This window comes from Lathyrus oleraceus, chromosome 4 (genome assembly GCF_024323335.1).
Source record: "Lathyrus oleraceus cultivar Zhongwan6 chromosome 4, CAAS_Psat_ZW6_1.0, whole genome shotgun sequence".
In the NCBI taxonomy this organism is placed as follows: domain Eukaryota; kingdom Viridiplantae; phylum Streptophyta; class Magnoliopsida; order Fabales; family Fabaceae; genus Lathyrus; species Lathyrus oleraceus.
This window is the reverse complement of record NC_066582.1, coordinates 296,536,751-296,554,159: the sequence shown is the minus strand read 5'-3', so window position 1 is coordinate 296,554,159 and position 17,409 is coordinate 296,536,751. Positions and strand designations below refer to the sequence as shown.

Here is a 17,409-nt window from a genome sequence, read left to right as displayed (position 1 = left end):
TCCAAAACATTCATAAATATTCGAATCATTAGCAATATTGGAAAGAAACAGACTGCCTGGGTGGAATGTCCAGACGTAGTCCCGAGTATTAGACCCAAGCTGTAAGAGCTTGTAGGTCACAAGTACTCGTCTTTCAAACTTCAAAATACCTAATTCATACCTTAATACTTTTTCAATAAAGATGGAAATGGAACATGGTGTATACCGTGCACTCCTGAGGCTAGGATTCGAGATGTATATCTCGCTCATCCAAGTTCTCGCCATCACTCAAAATACATCCAACCGATCAAACTCTTTTCTCGCCGTCGTGCGACTAATCAAAAACCTTTTAAAATGAAAGATATATTGTCTTAAGAGATACAAAACAATGTTTCGGCCACGATTGTTGAGTAGAGATAAATAACGCTTTTCCGAATGTAGATTTATAAATCCGTTCGATGTGTGGTATGCGTTCACTCCTCATCTGTTTTGGGTAAAACGATGTTTTCGTCGATTAATACAATATAGCTTTCGCTAAAATCGACCAACAAACAAACATTTTTCTACCCAGAACTACGTAAGCCTTGATTTCTCTTTTGAGATACGTAGGAGCAGGATTTTTAAATCTTGTCAGGCCCACTAATAAAAAACTTAGGTTTAGTCCTTCGTTAAAAAATCCAAAAACATCTCTTCTCATCCTTCCTTTCTTTCCCACCTAATAATTCGAAAAGCCTAACATTTCTAACTAACATTAACGCACACAACTGACCTAATGGTTCCCGTTGAGTACAACGGACGTGAGGGGTGCTAATACCTTCCCCTTGCGTAATCGACTCCCGAACCCTGATATTGGTTGCGATGACCATATCTTATCCTTTCATTTGTCTTGGGTTTTATCGATATTTCCCCTTTCCTTTTTAGGAATAAATAAAGTTCGGTGGCGACTCTGTTCAGTCCATCATTGCGGGCGTGCGATCGCGCTTCGCTTTGAAGTCGTATCCCCATTATTTTCGAGGTGCGACATTCGTTATCACTTAACATTTTTGACTCATTCTTTTTGCCATGTGTTCATGAGAATGTCTATTTTATGATGACACCAAAAAATCCCAAAAATGTTATTTATTTCACCACTTTTGATTAGATGGAAACATGTGCTTTAAGTGTTTTTTTAAGGCTCTTAATTGATTCTTTTGGCTTATGTCTTATTTGTTCTTGATGTTGAAAGCTTGTATGATTAAAGCACACTCTTTTAAATGTTGATTGTTATCCTTAACATGTTTGAACTTGATTATCTTCATACAATGTATCAATTGATTCACCTTGAAAACATGTTTGAATGAATGGTTAGGAGGTGATTAGATTTTCCACTTAAGTTTGGTCTTATCATGAACTTTGATTCAAGTTTAATGTTGATTTTGTTGAGACTTATAATGTGATGCATGTTTGACCTAAATTGATTCATGTCGTGTTTACCATGTATCAATGAATTCCTTTACCATGTCAAATATGATTTTGTCTTCACCATCAATGTGTTATGTCTTGTGATGTTATGTGAAACTTCGTCATGTCTTGTTTATGTTTATCTCAATGCCTAAAAACCATGATAAGTATTGTCATTCATACCTCACTCACCTTGTGATTGCCATTGTATTTAGCCATATTTTGTGCCTTAATGTTAATGCATGTTCGAACTAGTTATTATTTATATCCAAGGGAAGGGAATCACGACATTCTTGTCATTTTGCATGTGTGTGTTCATCCGCATTCTATACAACTTTGCTTCCCCTTAATCTAAAACTTATAGATACAATCTTAGGTTCTCCTCAATGTAAACCTTAGGATTTTATCTCTCCCTCTCCTTCTTATAAACACTTTCATAATAAACTTTGACTTAGGTCATTTTTTTCTCTTTTATTTCTTAATTAAATTATTCAAAACACTTAAGCATATTCAAAGATCTTTTCATAAGACCTAAAAAACATAAACTTATTGTTTATCCCCTTCACCAGTGTAATGTTTATTTTTCCAAATAGTGCATGGAACCCCAAGGACGTGGATTCGAACTTGACCAGTGTAATATTTATTTATTTTCACTTGTTAAATGTTCATTTTTCTTCATAACTTCGTTATCACTTAACATTTTTGACTCATTCTTTTTGCCATGTGCTCATGAGAATGTCTATTTTATGATGACACCAAAAAATCCCAAAAATGTTATTTATTTCACCACTTTTGATTAGATGGAAACATGTGCTTTAAGTGTTTTTTTAAGGCTCTTAATTGATTCTTTTGGCTTATGTCTTGTTTGTTCTTGATGTTGAAAGCTTGTATGATTAAAGTACACTCTTTTAAATGTTGATTGTTATCCTTAACATGTTTGAACTTGATTATCTTCATACAATGTATCAATTGATTCACCTTGAAAACATGTTTGAGTGAATGGTTAGGAGGTGATTAGGTTTTCCACTTAAGCTTGGTCTTATCATGAACTTTGATTCAAGTTTAATGTTTATTTTGTGAAGACTTATAATGTGATGCATGTTTGACCTAAATTGATTCATGTTATGTTTACCATATTATCAATGAATTCCTTTAACATGTTAAATATGATTTTGTCTTCACCATCAATGTGTTGTGTCTTGTGATGTTATGTGAAACTTCGTCATGTCTTGTTTATGTTTATCTCAATGCCTAAAAACCATGATAAGTATTGTCATTCATACCTCACTCATCTTGTGATTGCCATTGTATTTAGACATATTTTGTGCCTTAATGTTAATGCATGTTCAAACTTGTTATTGTTTATATCCAAGGGAAAGAAATCATGACATTCTTGTCATTTTACATGTGTGTGTTCATCCGCATTCTATACAACTTTGCTTCCCCTTAATCCAAAACTTCTATATACAATCTTAGGTTCCCCTCAATGTAAACCTTAGGATTTTATCTCTCCATCTCCTTCTTATAACCACTTTCATTATAAACTTTGACTTGGGTCATTATTTTCCCTTTTATTTCTTAATTAAATGATTCAAACACTTAAGCATATTCAAAGATCTTTTCATAAGATCTAAAAAACATAAACTTAATTTAAACCCTTTTGCCACTCGCACTACTTCAATGTTTAAAACCTTTTCATAAAAGGATTAGACATGAGCCATCCCTTGTTGAGATTTAAATCTCCCACCCCATAACATTGTTGAGATTGATATTGATTCTTTTCCATTTCGAAGAGGTATGTGACATACTTGTTGATTCTATATGCAAGTGAGAGTCCTTCTTTCAATTTGATGCAAAGATTTATCTTCCACATGTTTGTGGTGGTTTAAAAGTGAGTTTTCTCCTTAATATGACAATTTGTCTCTTTCTCATAAAATCAACCCCAACAAATCCCTTCTTACTTTTGAACCCGAACTAGGAGGTTTTGATCCTTCACGGGTAGGTAGGCATAAGACTCAATGTCTTTCCAAATCATCAAAAAATAAAAAGATGTTCTTTTTCTAATCTCCCCAATCAAATAGCAAACAATTTTAAACCAAACACATATATTTAAAAGGTTCCTGTAGAGTACTACAGATGATTAATTAGGGTGCTAATACCTTCCTTTTTCATAACACACCCTTATGCCTTAAAATCTCCCCCTTTTTTGCTTAGCTTAAGTTTAATCTTCTAGATTTGTATTTACATATTAGGTTATTTTTGAATCTTTTCCCATTCCCTTGGATAAATTAAAGTTCGGTGGTGATATTTTGATTCATGAGTCAAGTCTAATCAATAACTTGGTCATCTATTCTTCACCGAGACAGAAATGGTGACTTCATTAGGGAAAGAATATTAAATGGGTGATACCTAACTTGTTTATATGTGTTTATTATTATTTGTTGCTATGTTTTCTTAGGTTTCATTACGAAGATCCATAAGTGGTGAGGAAATCCTAACCCGGATTAGAGAATACAAATAAGATGGGATGGTGGTATAATCAAAGTTACATGTCTGGAGTAATCCTAAGCATGATTAACATATGATATAACCCCTCTTAGTGGAGACCCCTTTGATGGTAATATTTGTTGTTACGAGTAAATCGTAGTGGCATTATTATCTTCGACCTAGGAGTCTAAGAAACTGAGGACCTTTAGAACCCTTTCAACCCCTCTAAGCCTTTTTAGGATGTAGTGCGGAGATTATCCAGGTGTAAGATCTGAGGTAATTGTTACGCGATGCTACACTCAGACGAGTTTCTCTTGAGAATATTATTGGTCTGTGAGCAAGTCGTTAAACTGATAATATCCGAAAGATGGATCTATGACTCTAGGGACCACTTAGAACCTTTTTCTACAGGTATAAAATAAACCCATTAGTTCATACATTATGGGATGGTTCGACCTTGGCTCCATGCTTAATGTCAAAACCCTAAACCCGTATTTGTGAAACATGCATTCATGCATCCATAAAAATCAAGACTCTTAATAGTTTTCTTTTGCAAATATCGATAGGTAAAATGGAACTTAGAAGGAGGAATACCAAGAAATACACTTTCAAAAGTCCTGACTTAATAGAGTTGAAGAAGCTTGGTTCTATGATAGTTAGTCCAAAGGATTTCAGAGCTCAGTATCTAAGACTTGTGGGTATCTTGAAGACCAAGGTTAAAGATGGAGTTTTCAACACCCTGGTACAGTTTTACGACCCGCTCTACCATTGCTTCACATTTCCAGACTACCAGCTTATGCCTACTCTAGAAGAATACTCTTATTGGTTTGGTTTGCCAGTCTTTGAAAAATTACCATTTAGTGGTTCAGAGAAGACCCCTACACCAGCAGCTATTGCAGAAGCATTTCACCTAGAAACGTCTGTTGTGAAGGCCAACTTCATTAAAAAGGAGGGATTCTAGGTCTAACCTCCAGATTCCTGATGGAGAAAGCCTTTATCTTTGCAGAAGTAGATAATAGAGATGACTTTGAAGCCATTTTTTCTCTACTCATTTATGGAATTGTGCTCTTCCCAAACATTGATGACTTTATGGATGTTAATGTTGTACGAATCTTCTTAATTGGTAACCCAGTACCCATATTACTTGGAGATACTTACCATTATATACTTAAGAGGGGGATTGGGTGAATTGTGGAGGTTTTAAAAATGTTGGTTGAAAATAAAATCATTTGAAACTCAGAGTTTGAAAACATTTTTAAAAACTAAACAAGTAAATAGACATTAGAAAACCAACGTAAAGACAATGAAGTAAAATGATAAGGGAAATAGAGAAACACTAGAGATTTATACATGTTCAACCTAAATTGACCTACTAATGTCCCCAAGACTTCTTCTTAAGAGTATCCACTAACTTGAGAGCTTTTAATACGATATGCCCATGAACTTCCTTTTACAAGGATATGGAGTTTAAAACTTCATACCAAACAACGAGCATAATTTAGAGTTGTTATCCTCCAAACCAAATAGAGATTTTCCACTGACTAATCTAGAATCAAAATGGATTTTTACTATGGCTATCCTTCGAATTGAGGTGGCGTTTTATGTTGGCTATCTTCCGATACTGGGGTTTTACATAGGCTAACCTTAAACTGAGATGAAATTTTACACAGGATAATCTCAAACTGACATAGCTTTTAAATAAGATGAGCTCAAGAACCGATATGGAGCTGATCTTTACGAACCAAAAAAAGTTTTTCTTCATGGCGAAACTTACGAACCAAATAAAGACTTCCTAAGACAATCCCCTAAAAAAGAGCCTTTAGTGGTTTATCTCGCAACCAAACAACTTCTTATAAAAAGATATTTTTCTCAAGAAAGGATACACTCTTGGTAACTTATAATTAAGCTCCCACCTAGAACAATAATCCTCACTTAGACATAAAAGCACTCTCGAAGCATTATGACAAAATATGTGTGAGAAACCAAGATATTTATAGAAAATAAGAGAGAGTGAGAAAGTGTGATCAATACCCATTTTTTGTATGAAATGAAATGATAGAGAAACTCTCTATTTATACACCAGATTATGGTTTAAAATTTAAAACAATCCATGAGCGAAATGAATTCCATAATTGATTAGACAAATCAATTATTGACATTTAATAACCGATTGTTCAAGCCACAAATGAAATGTTTTAATATTTAGTCGTTAACAATCATTAAGAGTCTATCCCAATTGATTTTAGACTCAACTAAGTAAAAACAATTGATTAAATGATTATGGCTAATCGATTATTCAGTTGTAAAAAGTTCTCTTGTTGATCAGACTATCCCCTAATCAGTTAGCTAGGTCTTGAAAATATTTTCAAGTGATTTACTAAAATAAGAAAAACTTCTCAAAGGTTTTTAGTGTGTGTATGATTTTGTCCTAGTTTTTCCAGAAGTACCCTTGTGCCTTTACAAGACACTAGTCACTCATACGGACACGACCAAAGGAACTTTCACACTTATTCTCTTTCACAACTTTGAAGCTTCAAGTCTTGACATCATTATATTTGAATTTAGCATCACATAATAACCTCGAGTCTTCTACCTTGATGAAGCTTTAAATATCTTCAAGTTGATTACCATCTTCGAAGAATTGACAGAGCAAACCACCGATAACCTTGAAACAAAAGTCTTTTGTTGAATGTCGTTTGACTACAGTATTGACTTTAAAGAGATGACTTGATATTCAAGATCATCTTCAAAAGGATAACTTGATTTAAAATAATATCTGAATAAAAATCTTGAGCATCTTCGACCGCTTGAGTTATCTTCAATAGATAATGACTACACTAGATGTTTGATGTCTGATGTTGTCATCATCAAAATCAAATAACATATATGTTGGCTACAACTTTGCTATAAAAAAAATCCACCACCTTAGACCACATTGACAATACATACCTTTGGGGATGCCAAGTTGATTGCTTTTAACCGTGGGATGGAAAATGGGCATGCCTTCCCTCCACAAAAGCTCGTAAAAAATGGGGCAATGTGAGCTTTGTTAAGGGTGCGATCCTAAAACTTTGACCGTCTCACAAAAAATGAGAGCGGGGAAAGCCATCGAACATTACTCTTTTAAAAACTATAGGCCTCGATTGCTAGACAATGTGCTGGTTCATCCACGTGATGAATATGGATAACTGGTGCTTCATTCTTCCACTTGACATTAAACATAGATGACAACGTAGCTAGAGCGTCGACTAACTGATTCTCTTCCATAGGAATACGATGAAAAGAGATTTCATCAAAGTAGGGTATCCGTTTTTTGATGTGCTCATTATAAGGTATCAACTTGCTATCCCGGGTTTCCCAATCACCTTTTACCTCACTGATTACCAGAGTTGAATCTCCATACACCTCAAGGATCTTGATCCTTAAGTCGATGACCGCCTCGATACCATAGATACATGCCTCATATTCTGCCATATCGTTGGTGCAGTCAAAACATAATCTAGCGGTAAACGAAAGGTGGAAGCCGATTGAAAAAGTAATAACAATGCCTATTCCATGACCACGGACATTGGAAGTACCGTCGAACACGAACGCCTATCGCGATCCTGGTTCGAAGCCTTCTTCTAGACCTAAAATAGTGAAATCTCTGATAAACATGATGTCTTTCGTCTGAATCCGTTTTACGACACTCGTGTCATGTAGGTGGAAGGAAAATGGAAAAATATAGTATGAAAGGAATATCATTTTCAAAATTCAGTGGTAAATTAAACTTGTCCACATTGCACCACTTAATAGGCTTGTATAGGTTAGAAAAAGCTGATTTCCATTTGTGGACCAATGAACATATAAAGCCAGAAGCAACTTTGCCACGTAAACTTCCTCACGGATTTATTTAACGAATTCCACTAGGCCGAACCTGCGCGTATTAAAAACTCCCTTTCATAGTTCATCACTCAATGGAAGTGTGAGTCACTGAGACACTCACACAAACACATAGCGAGCTCAACCTAAAGTTCAGAACTCAAAGCATCATCAATCTCATTCTCCAATGGATCCTTCATCTTCCACATCACTGCCACAATCTCTCCACCTCGCCATGGCCGCGTTGCTCGGAGCCTCTTTCATGGCCATTTCCGCCTTTTACATCCACCGCCGTACCGTCGACCATGTCCTCCACCGTATCCTCGAAATCCGCCGCGCACCGCCTGTTTCCAACACCGAAGAAGCTTCCTCCGACGAAGAAGAGAACTACGACGATGATCTGAGCGAGTTAGACGGAGAGGAAATGGAAACGGTTACCGATTCGAGAAACTATCACGGAACGCTGTCGAGGTCCGTAGATGAGAACAGCATGAACTTGCTTCGAAACTATAGAGTTTCGTCTTCCATGCCGGACGTTGTTTCTGCAACCGAATGGTTCCGTGATCATCCTACGAACCGTTCGTCGTCTCATGATAATCTTAACTCTGTTCCGATTGGGCTTCCGTCTCTTCGAATGAGCTCGAAGCATGGTGAGAATTTGAAAAACCTAAGTATTTTTATTTTTTCGTTTGGATTAAACTGTGATTTATGTGTTTTGGTTTTGGTTGCAGATAGTGCTCAGATTTCGAGTTCTTATAAGAGGATAGGTTCTGTTGGTAGAATTAAGACTCCGATATCACCCGGACGCAATGCGTTTGAAAGTGCTGAGGATTCTGATGACGATGGAACACAGCTTGGTGATGATAGTCACCTTCCTTTCTACCCTGTGACTAGAGATTCTTCAAATTCTTATGTGAGGATTATGATTTATTGTTTGTTGGGATACTTATGCTATTTAAAGCTTTGTCAGCTAAACTATAGTTTGTTGTTAATCATTTTTGAGAATGGATCCTCTCGTGTGATTTTCGTATGAGAGAATAAAGTGTGAGCTCGAACCGTTCAAATTCTATCGGTTTAAACATCTCATATGTGATTTTTCTCTCCTTTTGAATTACACATGAGCGGATCCTACACGTGTTTTCGTGTGTTTTCGGTAAGTTTAGTTAGGCCTGATTGTTTTGCTACAATGTCATGTTATTTTTTAGGGTTTACTAAGTTCTTAGTCTCTATAATTATCCTTGGATATTTCACAATTCAAAGGCTATATTCTTGAGATGAAGCTTTTTTAATTTGGTAATTTAGAGATAGTATTGGTGTTGTTTGGTGCATGATAACCAATCTTTTTCCTTTGGAGTTCTTATCCTTGCTTTGTGGTGGCATTTTCATAATTCATTATACAGTTATTTCTATACTTGCCTTTAAAGTGGATCGTGGTGTTGTTGCATTGCAGGGACTTAATCCAACTATTCCTTTCAGAGCTGATGATGTGAATTGTGCAAAAAATCAGATTTTTGGAGAAGTTTCGAAAGAAGCAGGAGCTGGTGCAGATATGAATGGTGGAACGAAAGATTCAACTGCAGCACGTGCAGCTGGGAATGACCTTGTGTTTGTCAATAATGTCTTGTCTGCAAGAAGCGCAGCACTTGGTACTTTCAATTTATATCATTATCTGTTATTCTTCTTTTTGTTTATAAATACTTGTGTGCTAAACACTTTTAGAATTATCCCTGCATGTACCCTCCTTTTCCTATCCTCCATTTGCTATTCTATTTGGACTCTGTTTGATCCCAGTTTTTATGCTCACGATAGAAAACACTATGATTATGTTTTTTTACCGTTTTGCTTTTATAATATATATTGAAAAAATGAAAGAACCAGTATTAAATGCATCATTGTCTTGTTCAGAGCCATTGAATATTGAAGAGGAGGAAGTTTGCAAGATGATGCGAGAATGCTTAGATTTGCGTAAGACATATGTATACAAGGAAAATGTTCCATGGAAGGCTGAACCTATCGAAACTAAGTCTGATCCATTTCACTTTGAACCAGTCGAAGCAACAGGAGTATGTTTGTTGCTTGTCCATCATTTGATCTGTCACTCAGATATTTTATGATACACGCGGGATCATCTTTAGTTATTAACATACATTTTTGTTTCGAAGTGTTTTTCTTATAATGTTATGACTTACTGACTTGTTGGCATTGCAAACAGCACCACTTTAGGATGGAAGATGGAGTTGTACGTGTTTATGCAAGTCGAACTGGTGAGCACAGAGTGTAATATGACAATGTGATGATTATTTCTCAGTTATCTAGTTTTCATTATGTAGTTTCCCGAGGATCAGAGAACTGAGCTTTATATGAAAATGTGTGCAGACACGGAAGAGCTATTCCCTGTTGCAAGCGCAACGAATTTTTTTACTGATATGGATTACATTCTTAAAGTTATGTCTATTGGGAATGTTCGCTCTGCATGCTACCACAGGCTACGATTTCTTGAGGAAGTGTGTTTTCACAACCTTCTTTATACATGGTTTCTTTATGCTTTCCTGTGGCATTTGTTTATAACATGCATCTGATCATTATACAGAAATTCCGCCTTCATCTGTTACTGAATGCAGATAGGGAGTTTGTTGCCCAGAAAAGTGCTCCACACCGAGATTTCTACAATATCCGAAAAGTTGATACTCATATTCATCATTCTGCATGCATGAATCAGAAGCATCTCCTTCGCTTCATCAAGTCAAAATTAAGAAAAGAACCTGATGAGGTGAAAATCTTCTCTTTGCTCTTGTATTTTTAGATTTATAGCTTTTGTTTATTTTTCTATCAGTATTAACTTATGTGTTCAGGTTGTTATATTTAGAGATGGAAAGTATATGACGCTTAAGGAGGTGTTTGAGAGTTTGGATTTGACTGGGTATGCATTGTCCTCTGATGTTTTCATTTAACTTCTTGAAAAATGAGAATATTATATATTTATGGGCTTGCATGTTTGCGTGTTTCTAATTAGTAAAAATTATGATGCAGATATGATCTGAATGTGGATTTGTTGGATGTCCATGCAGATAAGAGCACATTTCATAGATTTGACAAATTCAACCTAAAGTATAACCCTTGTGGACAGAGTAGACTTAGAGAGATATTTTTAAAGCAGGATAATCTTATCCAGGGTTAGTTTGGAAATGAGAATGATACTTATTCAAGTGGATAAAGTTTAGATATTCCAAATGATTTTTAGAAGTGATAGTTGATGCTTTTTGATTTCATAATAGCTTAAAACTACCATATTGCAGGAAGGTTTCTGGCTGAAGTTACAAAGCAAGTTTTGTTAGATCTTGAAGCGAGTAAATATCAGGTAAAATTTTCAGTGATCTAACTTGCTTCCCCCCTGATAATTTTATCTCTGTATTTATGTTAGAACATAAATTTTTCAGATGGCCGAGTACAGGATCTCTGTTTATGGAAGAAAACAGAGTGAGTGGGATCAGCTGGCAAGTTGGTTTGTTAACAATGCTCTTTATAGTAAGAATGCCGTATGGCTAATCCAGGTAGTGTGCTGTTCAGTCTGCTATTCTTGCAGCATATCTCTCTCTTTCTCTCTCATGCTTGGTTTGATGATTAGTCAATGGGCCTTGGTAGTAACCCATCGCGGCCTCAATGATAAATTCTGTCCACTTTTGTTTTGTTTGTCTTATGTGTTAGATCTGTTCTCTGAAGCATGGCTACTTGTAAAACGATGGAATACCGTACTGGTACGCGTACTTACCTGGTACCCGTACGGTACTCCATTTTTTTCACATTATTCCGTAGCAAGAAAAATTTGTGGCTATCTTATATTTTCATGCAGTCCTTTAAGTTTCACCTTTTTCCTGGGCTGGTCCTTCAAGTTTTATTTTTTTCCAATTGGTCATTTATGTTACATTATGTTTGCACTGTTAGTCTTTTTAACAAGCTCCATTAAAAAAAGCACATGTGACATTTTAATATTGAGATAACTTACATAGACATGCCAGACCGCCTCTTATATTTCTCTCTTGGCATCTTCTTGTTTAAGTTTAAATTCCCAACCCCAAAAACCTTAGAATCAGAATGCCTAACTTTTTGCCAAAATGTCTTCATTCAAGAGCTTTTGTGAAATGAACAACTTAGCTCTCATATTATATATAAATTTTTTATTGACTATGGTACACATACCTTGATTTTCTTTAAATGCTATATCACGTGTACTTATGCATCCTCGAATCTGACTCTCTTCAATGGTTTGATATTTTCACCGAGATTTGTTCTGTTAACACAGGCTTCTTATGAGTTCATGGTAAATTTTGTTTCAGCTATTACACTAACCATTATGACACTAACCATTATTTTACTATTGAAGTTTTATCGGATTTTACTGCTTGAGTTGGTCCTCAGCCTGAAATCGCAATGGACAATGCTACAGAACGAAAATAGTCCCATAGACACCCTCAGGAAATTCATCCATAAAACTTCTAATTTGATATAGTTTCTAACATTCACCATAGAGTCCATCTTACGAAAAGTGAATCTTTTCCTATTTTTATTTTCCTCCAAATTAATGGATTAACTGGGACTCATGACGAGTATTGTTACCTTGTCCAGAAATATACAGTAAGCCTATTGCAATTACTAGAATAAATGATTTTTAACTGCATTGGCCACACCATATCATTATTGTTAATAATACTATCATTGTTGTTCATCTTTTGCCTTCTTATATCTATTACTTTTTTTTTCCTTATAAAATTTTCTATCCTTTTTTGATGGGTATTTCACTTGATGTGCTTTTTATGCAACTTTTTTTAGTACACTGGTTGTTGGCATTAGGGAAATGTGACATCTTGTCAGCAGCATCATTACCTGATTGCTCATATTTCTTCCTTGTCTACCTGCTCCATGGCTTGAGCAGTGGCATGTAATGTCGAGTAGAATATTTAGGTTAAGGACTAACACAGCATCCCCGTTCCCAGAAAGTTGCATGCGGATGGTGGATGTTGGAATGAAAAGATAGAACCATGTGAGAATAGAAGAGATGTCTCCCCTTCAAAGGTTTTCCCTTTATAAAGGATTACTCTAACATCCATACACCCATCAAATGTATACAATGACATCCTTAACCTTACATCCCCTATTTATTTATATAACTAACCAGAGTTATTAATAGCGGATAGCGGAGCGGAGCGGCCGACCCGAAAAGTGGGATAGCGGGATAAGTTTTTATACTAATAATTATATAATTATCTATAAAACATATGTCATATACTTAGTGTAAAACTAAACAAATAACACAACACTCAAGATTTATAAAATCCAATGTCAAAGAACAATGCTTAATCAAGATTCAAAACATTATAGAAAATTCAAAACATATAGTAGAAGATTCAAAACATCACATCTTAAAATATTCCTTCATCTTCCTCAAAATATTTCTTCATCTTCTTCATCTTCATAAGAACTTACCTGAAGAAGAAGTGAGCGTGTTAGGGTTGAGGCAGTGAAGTGAAGAAGGAAAGAAGTAAGAACGTTAGGGCAGGAAAGAAAACTTGAGTCTGGAACGTAAACATATACGAGAGGAAAAAAAAGAGTTTTAAAATTTTTAAAAGTAAGGGCAAAATAGTAACGAATAAAAAATGAAAAAAAAAACGGGCGAAACCACTCTGCCCCGGGAGCGACCCGCATTTGCACCAAAGTCGCCCGTGTTTTCAAATGCCGCAACGCTCCCGTCTTCTCACTCGGTGGGTGGCCGCTCCGGCCGGACCGCCCGGGATCGCGCCTTGAGGGCCGCGATTGGTAACTCTGTAACTAACTTCCTCTTACTAGTTGGGTTAATCTGATTTTCCTTTATCTTCTATCCTTACAATGGATGATATAGATTCTTACATAGATAATGGGGACATAAACTACAAAAACTTATTCCACAAGAAACTTAAGTCAAGATTTTGGATAGTATCATGAGCATAACCATTCATAGAAGTTTTACTAACGCCTGATGTATTAGATATAATGTTATGTTGAGATTTTTTGTGGTGCTGCTTTCTCTAGTCTTTTGGAATTATCATTTGGTTCATTGACTCTGTTTTTTCTCTCTCTTTTCCTTGGCACAGTTACCACGGCTATATAATATCTACAGGAGTATGGGAATTGTTACCTCCTTTCAGAATATTCTGGATAATGTCTTCATTCCTCTTTTTGAAGCCACTGTAGATCCAAATTCTCATCCTCAATTACACTTGTTTTTGATGCAGGTTTGTCAATCTGTAATTTTATGTTCTTGTGCATACCTCTACTCTGTATGCTTCTATATTCTGTTGCATAGTTTTCCATATGCAGCATGGTAACAGTCAGTTGCTGATCCAAAAAATTTGTTTATCGGGGACAAGAAATAGTTACAAGAATTTTACAGAAAAAGTATGATGGAGTAAATGCCTAAACTAGCCGATTAAAACATGCAGATACTTTTTTTTAGTTGGTATCTAGGTAATCAATAGAGGTAGTTTATGCGAGCCTAGGCATGGAGGCTCAGTGACTGGCTGCGGCGGTGAGGTTTGGTGCGGTGTGTATTAAGGTCCCGGCCGTTCTGTGTCTGTTCGCGGGTCACAGGACGCGGGGCGGATTGTGTTTTTGAAACACTGATTTGTTTTTGCTGGGAAAATCCCAGATTACTATTACAGTTTTGGTATATATAATTTTTACCTATTATGGCTGGGTCTTGTAGAAGATGTTATGCTACATAGTAGTTAGTAAAGGTTCGAATCCTGACTGGAGAGGTGCCAACATTTAGTCTCCAATGTCTTAAATAAGATTACCTCCAACGCAGATTACGTGCAAAATTTTGGAATTGCAGTCATCTTGTTATGCTCTATCCCGTTATTGCATTTATTAGATTGGCTGCTGCACACCACTGCCACAATAGAAAACTACTCAATGAAGTATGAATATGTGAACTTTGTTGTTACTTGATTATTAAACATATTAATTGACGTTGAATGGCCCGTTTCTGTTTCTCTATATTTTGTTGCTGGTTGTAAATTCATGAACAGAGGTGGCAATTACGCCGTCTGTCCGTTATAGAGTTTCTTTCATTTGTTGATGTACTAGGTGTAATACTTTTGAGCTTATTCTACATACAGGTGGTTGGATTTGATCTTGTAGACGACGAAAGCAAACCTGAAAGGCGTCCAACTAAGCACATGCCTACTCCATCTGAGTGGACCAACGAATTCAATCCAGCATACTCTTATTACCTATATTACTGCTATGCAAACTTGTACACACTCAACAAGGTTTATGTTATTCACCCATTCATCTCTTTATAGAGCTCTAGGCCTTTAACATTTGACCATTGCTTTCACTTCTCTTTTTTCTCTTTCAATTTCAAGGTCAATTATGCCTCTTTTGTGTGTGTGTGTGTCTGTGGGCTGGGGTTGAGTCCCTCAAGCACAGCAGTGAAAATAAGAAAAGATGGGGGCAATGCTAAACTCACAAAAGGAACTTTTGGTTATCAACTCATAAAATTAATATCTTACTGTCGGTTGGTTTCAGCTTCGTGAATCTAAAGGAATGACGATAATAAAGTTGCGGCCTCATTGTGGAGAGGTTTTTTTCTGCACCCTAACTGGTATGGTTTAATCATGTATATTTATTAAGACGCTAATATTGATTTACTCATTCAGGCAGGCGATAGTGATCATTTGGCTGCTGCCTTCCTCCTATGCCATAACATTTCTCATGGCATAAATCTACGGAAGACTCCTGTTTTGCAATATTTATATTACCTTGCGCAGGTTGGCTCTCAGACAGTAATATTCAGTTGGTCAACTTAGTTTTAACTTTAAATCTTTCAAATATTTCAGATCTTGCTGCATTCTGAGTTTGATTCATTGTAGTAGGAAATTAAAGTAGAAAGAATTTATTTCCCAATTCTTTAAATTATATAATTGTGTTTTGATGCATGATTGATTATATTATATATTAATACCATTTATGTTCTCTTTAGATTGGATTAGCTATGTCGCCGCTTAGCAATAATTCCCTTTTCTTGGACTATCACCGCAATCCTTTGCCCATGTTTTTCCAGCGAGGGCTGAATGTCTCTCTATCTACCGATGATCCTTTGCAAATTCATTTGACAAAAGAGCCATTGTTAGAAGAATATAGTGTTGCAGCAAAGGTTGGGTTATCTGCCTAGTTCTTAGTCTGCTTGTTTAAAGGGTGGTCAAATATTCGGTTAACTTTCCCTGGGATCATATATATCTTACTAAAATGTGCATTGCAGGTATGGAAGCTCTCTGCTTGTGACCTGTGTGAGATAGCTAGAAATTCTGTTTACCAATCTGGATTTTCACATGAAGCCAAGGTAATTAATTGAGAAGAATGTAGGAATTTCTCGCTTTTGCATAACTGTATTTATACTAAATACAAATTATTGATTGTCAATTGATATGCATAATTTTTTTTCTTTCAGTTACACTGGCTAGGGGATAAATATTTCTTGAGAGGTTCTGAAGGAAATGACATTCACAAGACAAATGTTCCCAGTTTGAGGATCTCTTTCCGATATGAGGTTGAAAGTTTGACACAAACTTCTTATTTTATCTGTGCTGTTTGGTTTAGTTATTCCTTAATGATTACCATTCTTATGTTCTTTCGTGATTAAGATTTATTGTTGCTTATGCAGACATGGAAGGATGAAATGCAATATATTTACGCTGGTCAAGCCACCTTTCCTGAAGATGTAGATCCATAAAGCCAGCCAAATGAAACTCACCATTCACCCTATGATATTAGACGCTTACATCAGTGTTTTAGTCAGTTATCTTTTGATGAGCAGCAGTTTTGGCAGTGACAAGCTATTATTTCTTTAAGTTAAGTCAGGGGTTTAGAACAATTAACAAGCCAATGATAACAAGCTATTATTTCTTAAAGTTAAGTCAGGGGTTTAGAACAATTAACAAGCCAATGATAACAAGCTATTATTTCTTAAAGTTAAGTCAGGGGTTTAGAACAATTAACAAGCCAATGATAACAAGCTATTATTTCTTTAAGTTAAGTCGGGGGTTTAGAACAATGATAAGCACCGGTATCAGCACTCATACTATTACTCGACAGGCCGAATGAATACTTCTAAGCTATTTATTAGAAGTAATCAGTATTTTCTCCGTTTCATAAAAAATGTCTTAGTTGAACAATTCAGGGTTCTTAAGAAAATGATTGGATGTATTGGTTTTGATAATAAAACTAATACCATTTATTAGAACATCCCTATTAATTTTAATTAAAAGAGTGGTTGAATAAAGTAAAAGTTAATAAATAGAGTTATGATAGTGAAAAAGTAATAATAAATATTGTATTGATATTGTAAAAGGATAATTATTTTGAGATAGAAAAAAAGTGTAAATGAGACATTTTTAATGAGATGGAGGGAGTAGTTATTATCTTAAATTTTTGTTGTTGTTTGTTGGTATTAATAGAAGAGTTGTGTTTTCTAATAGTAGCAAAAACACGAGTATTTTAAAAGAAGGATGCTCTTATTTGTTTATTTTAGATCATTGTAGAATAATTTTTATTCAGTCTAAAAACTGTATGACATTTTGAAAGAAACATAGTTGAACATGATAATTT

At 35.5% G+C, this 17,409-nt stretch overlaps 1 protein-coding gene across 1 annotated transcript; it reads left to right on the top strand.

Moving 5' to 3' along the window:
• Positions 1 to 7,788: 7,788 nt before the first annotated feature.
• On the top strand, positions 7,789 to 16,837 carry LOC127075210 (AMP deaminase). Its single transcript, XM_051016701.1, has 19 exons — positions 7,789 to 8,417; positions 8,499 to 8,680; positions 9,218 to 9,413; positions 9,673 to 9,830; positions 9,980 to 10,031; positions 10,144 to 10,271; positions 10,358 to 10,537; positions 10,620 to 10,687; positions 10,798 to 10,940; positions 11,064 to 11,125; positions 11,205 to 11,318; positions 13,893 to 14,033; positions 14,919 to 15,071; positions 15,331 to 15,384; positions 15,462 to 15,572; positions 15,785 to 15,958; positions 16,064 to 16,144; positions 16,253 to 16,351; positions 16,466 to 16,837. The coding sequence occupies exons 1-19, from the start codon at positions 7,955 to 7,957 to the stop codon at positions 16,532 to 16,534; spliced, it is 2,628 nt and encodes an 875-aa protein (XP_050872658.1). The 5' UTR covers positions 7,789 to 7,954; the 3' UTR covers positions 16,535 to 16,837.
• Positions 16,838 to 17,409: the final 572 nt, after the last annotated feature.

Excerpts from the sequence above, each read along its gene's own strand:
- LOC127075210 (XM_051016701.1), top strand. The coding sequence starts at position 7,955 with ATGGATCCTTCATCTTCCACATCACTGCCACAATCTCTCCACCTCGCC. Across the intron at positions 11,319-13,892 it reads ATGCCGTATGGCTAATCCAG|TTACCACGGCTATATAATAT; the intron begins GTAGTGTGCTGT and ends TCCTTGGCACAG. Across the intron at positions 15,573-15,784 it reads ATTTATATTACCTTGCGCAG|ATTGGATTAGCTATGTCGCC; the intron begins GTTGGCTCTCAG and ends TGTTCTCTTTAG.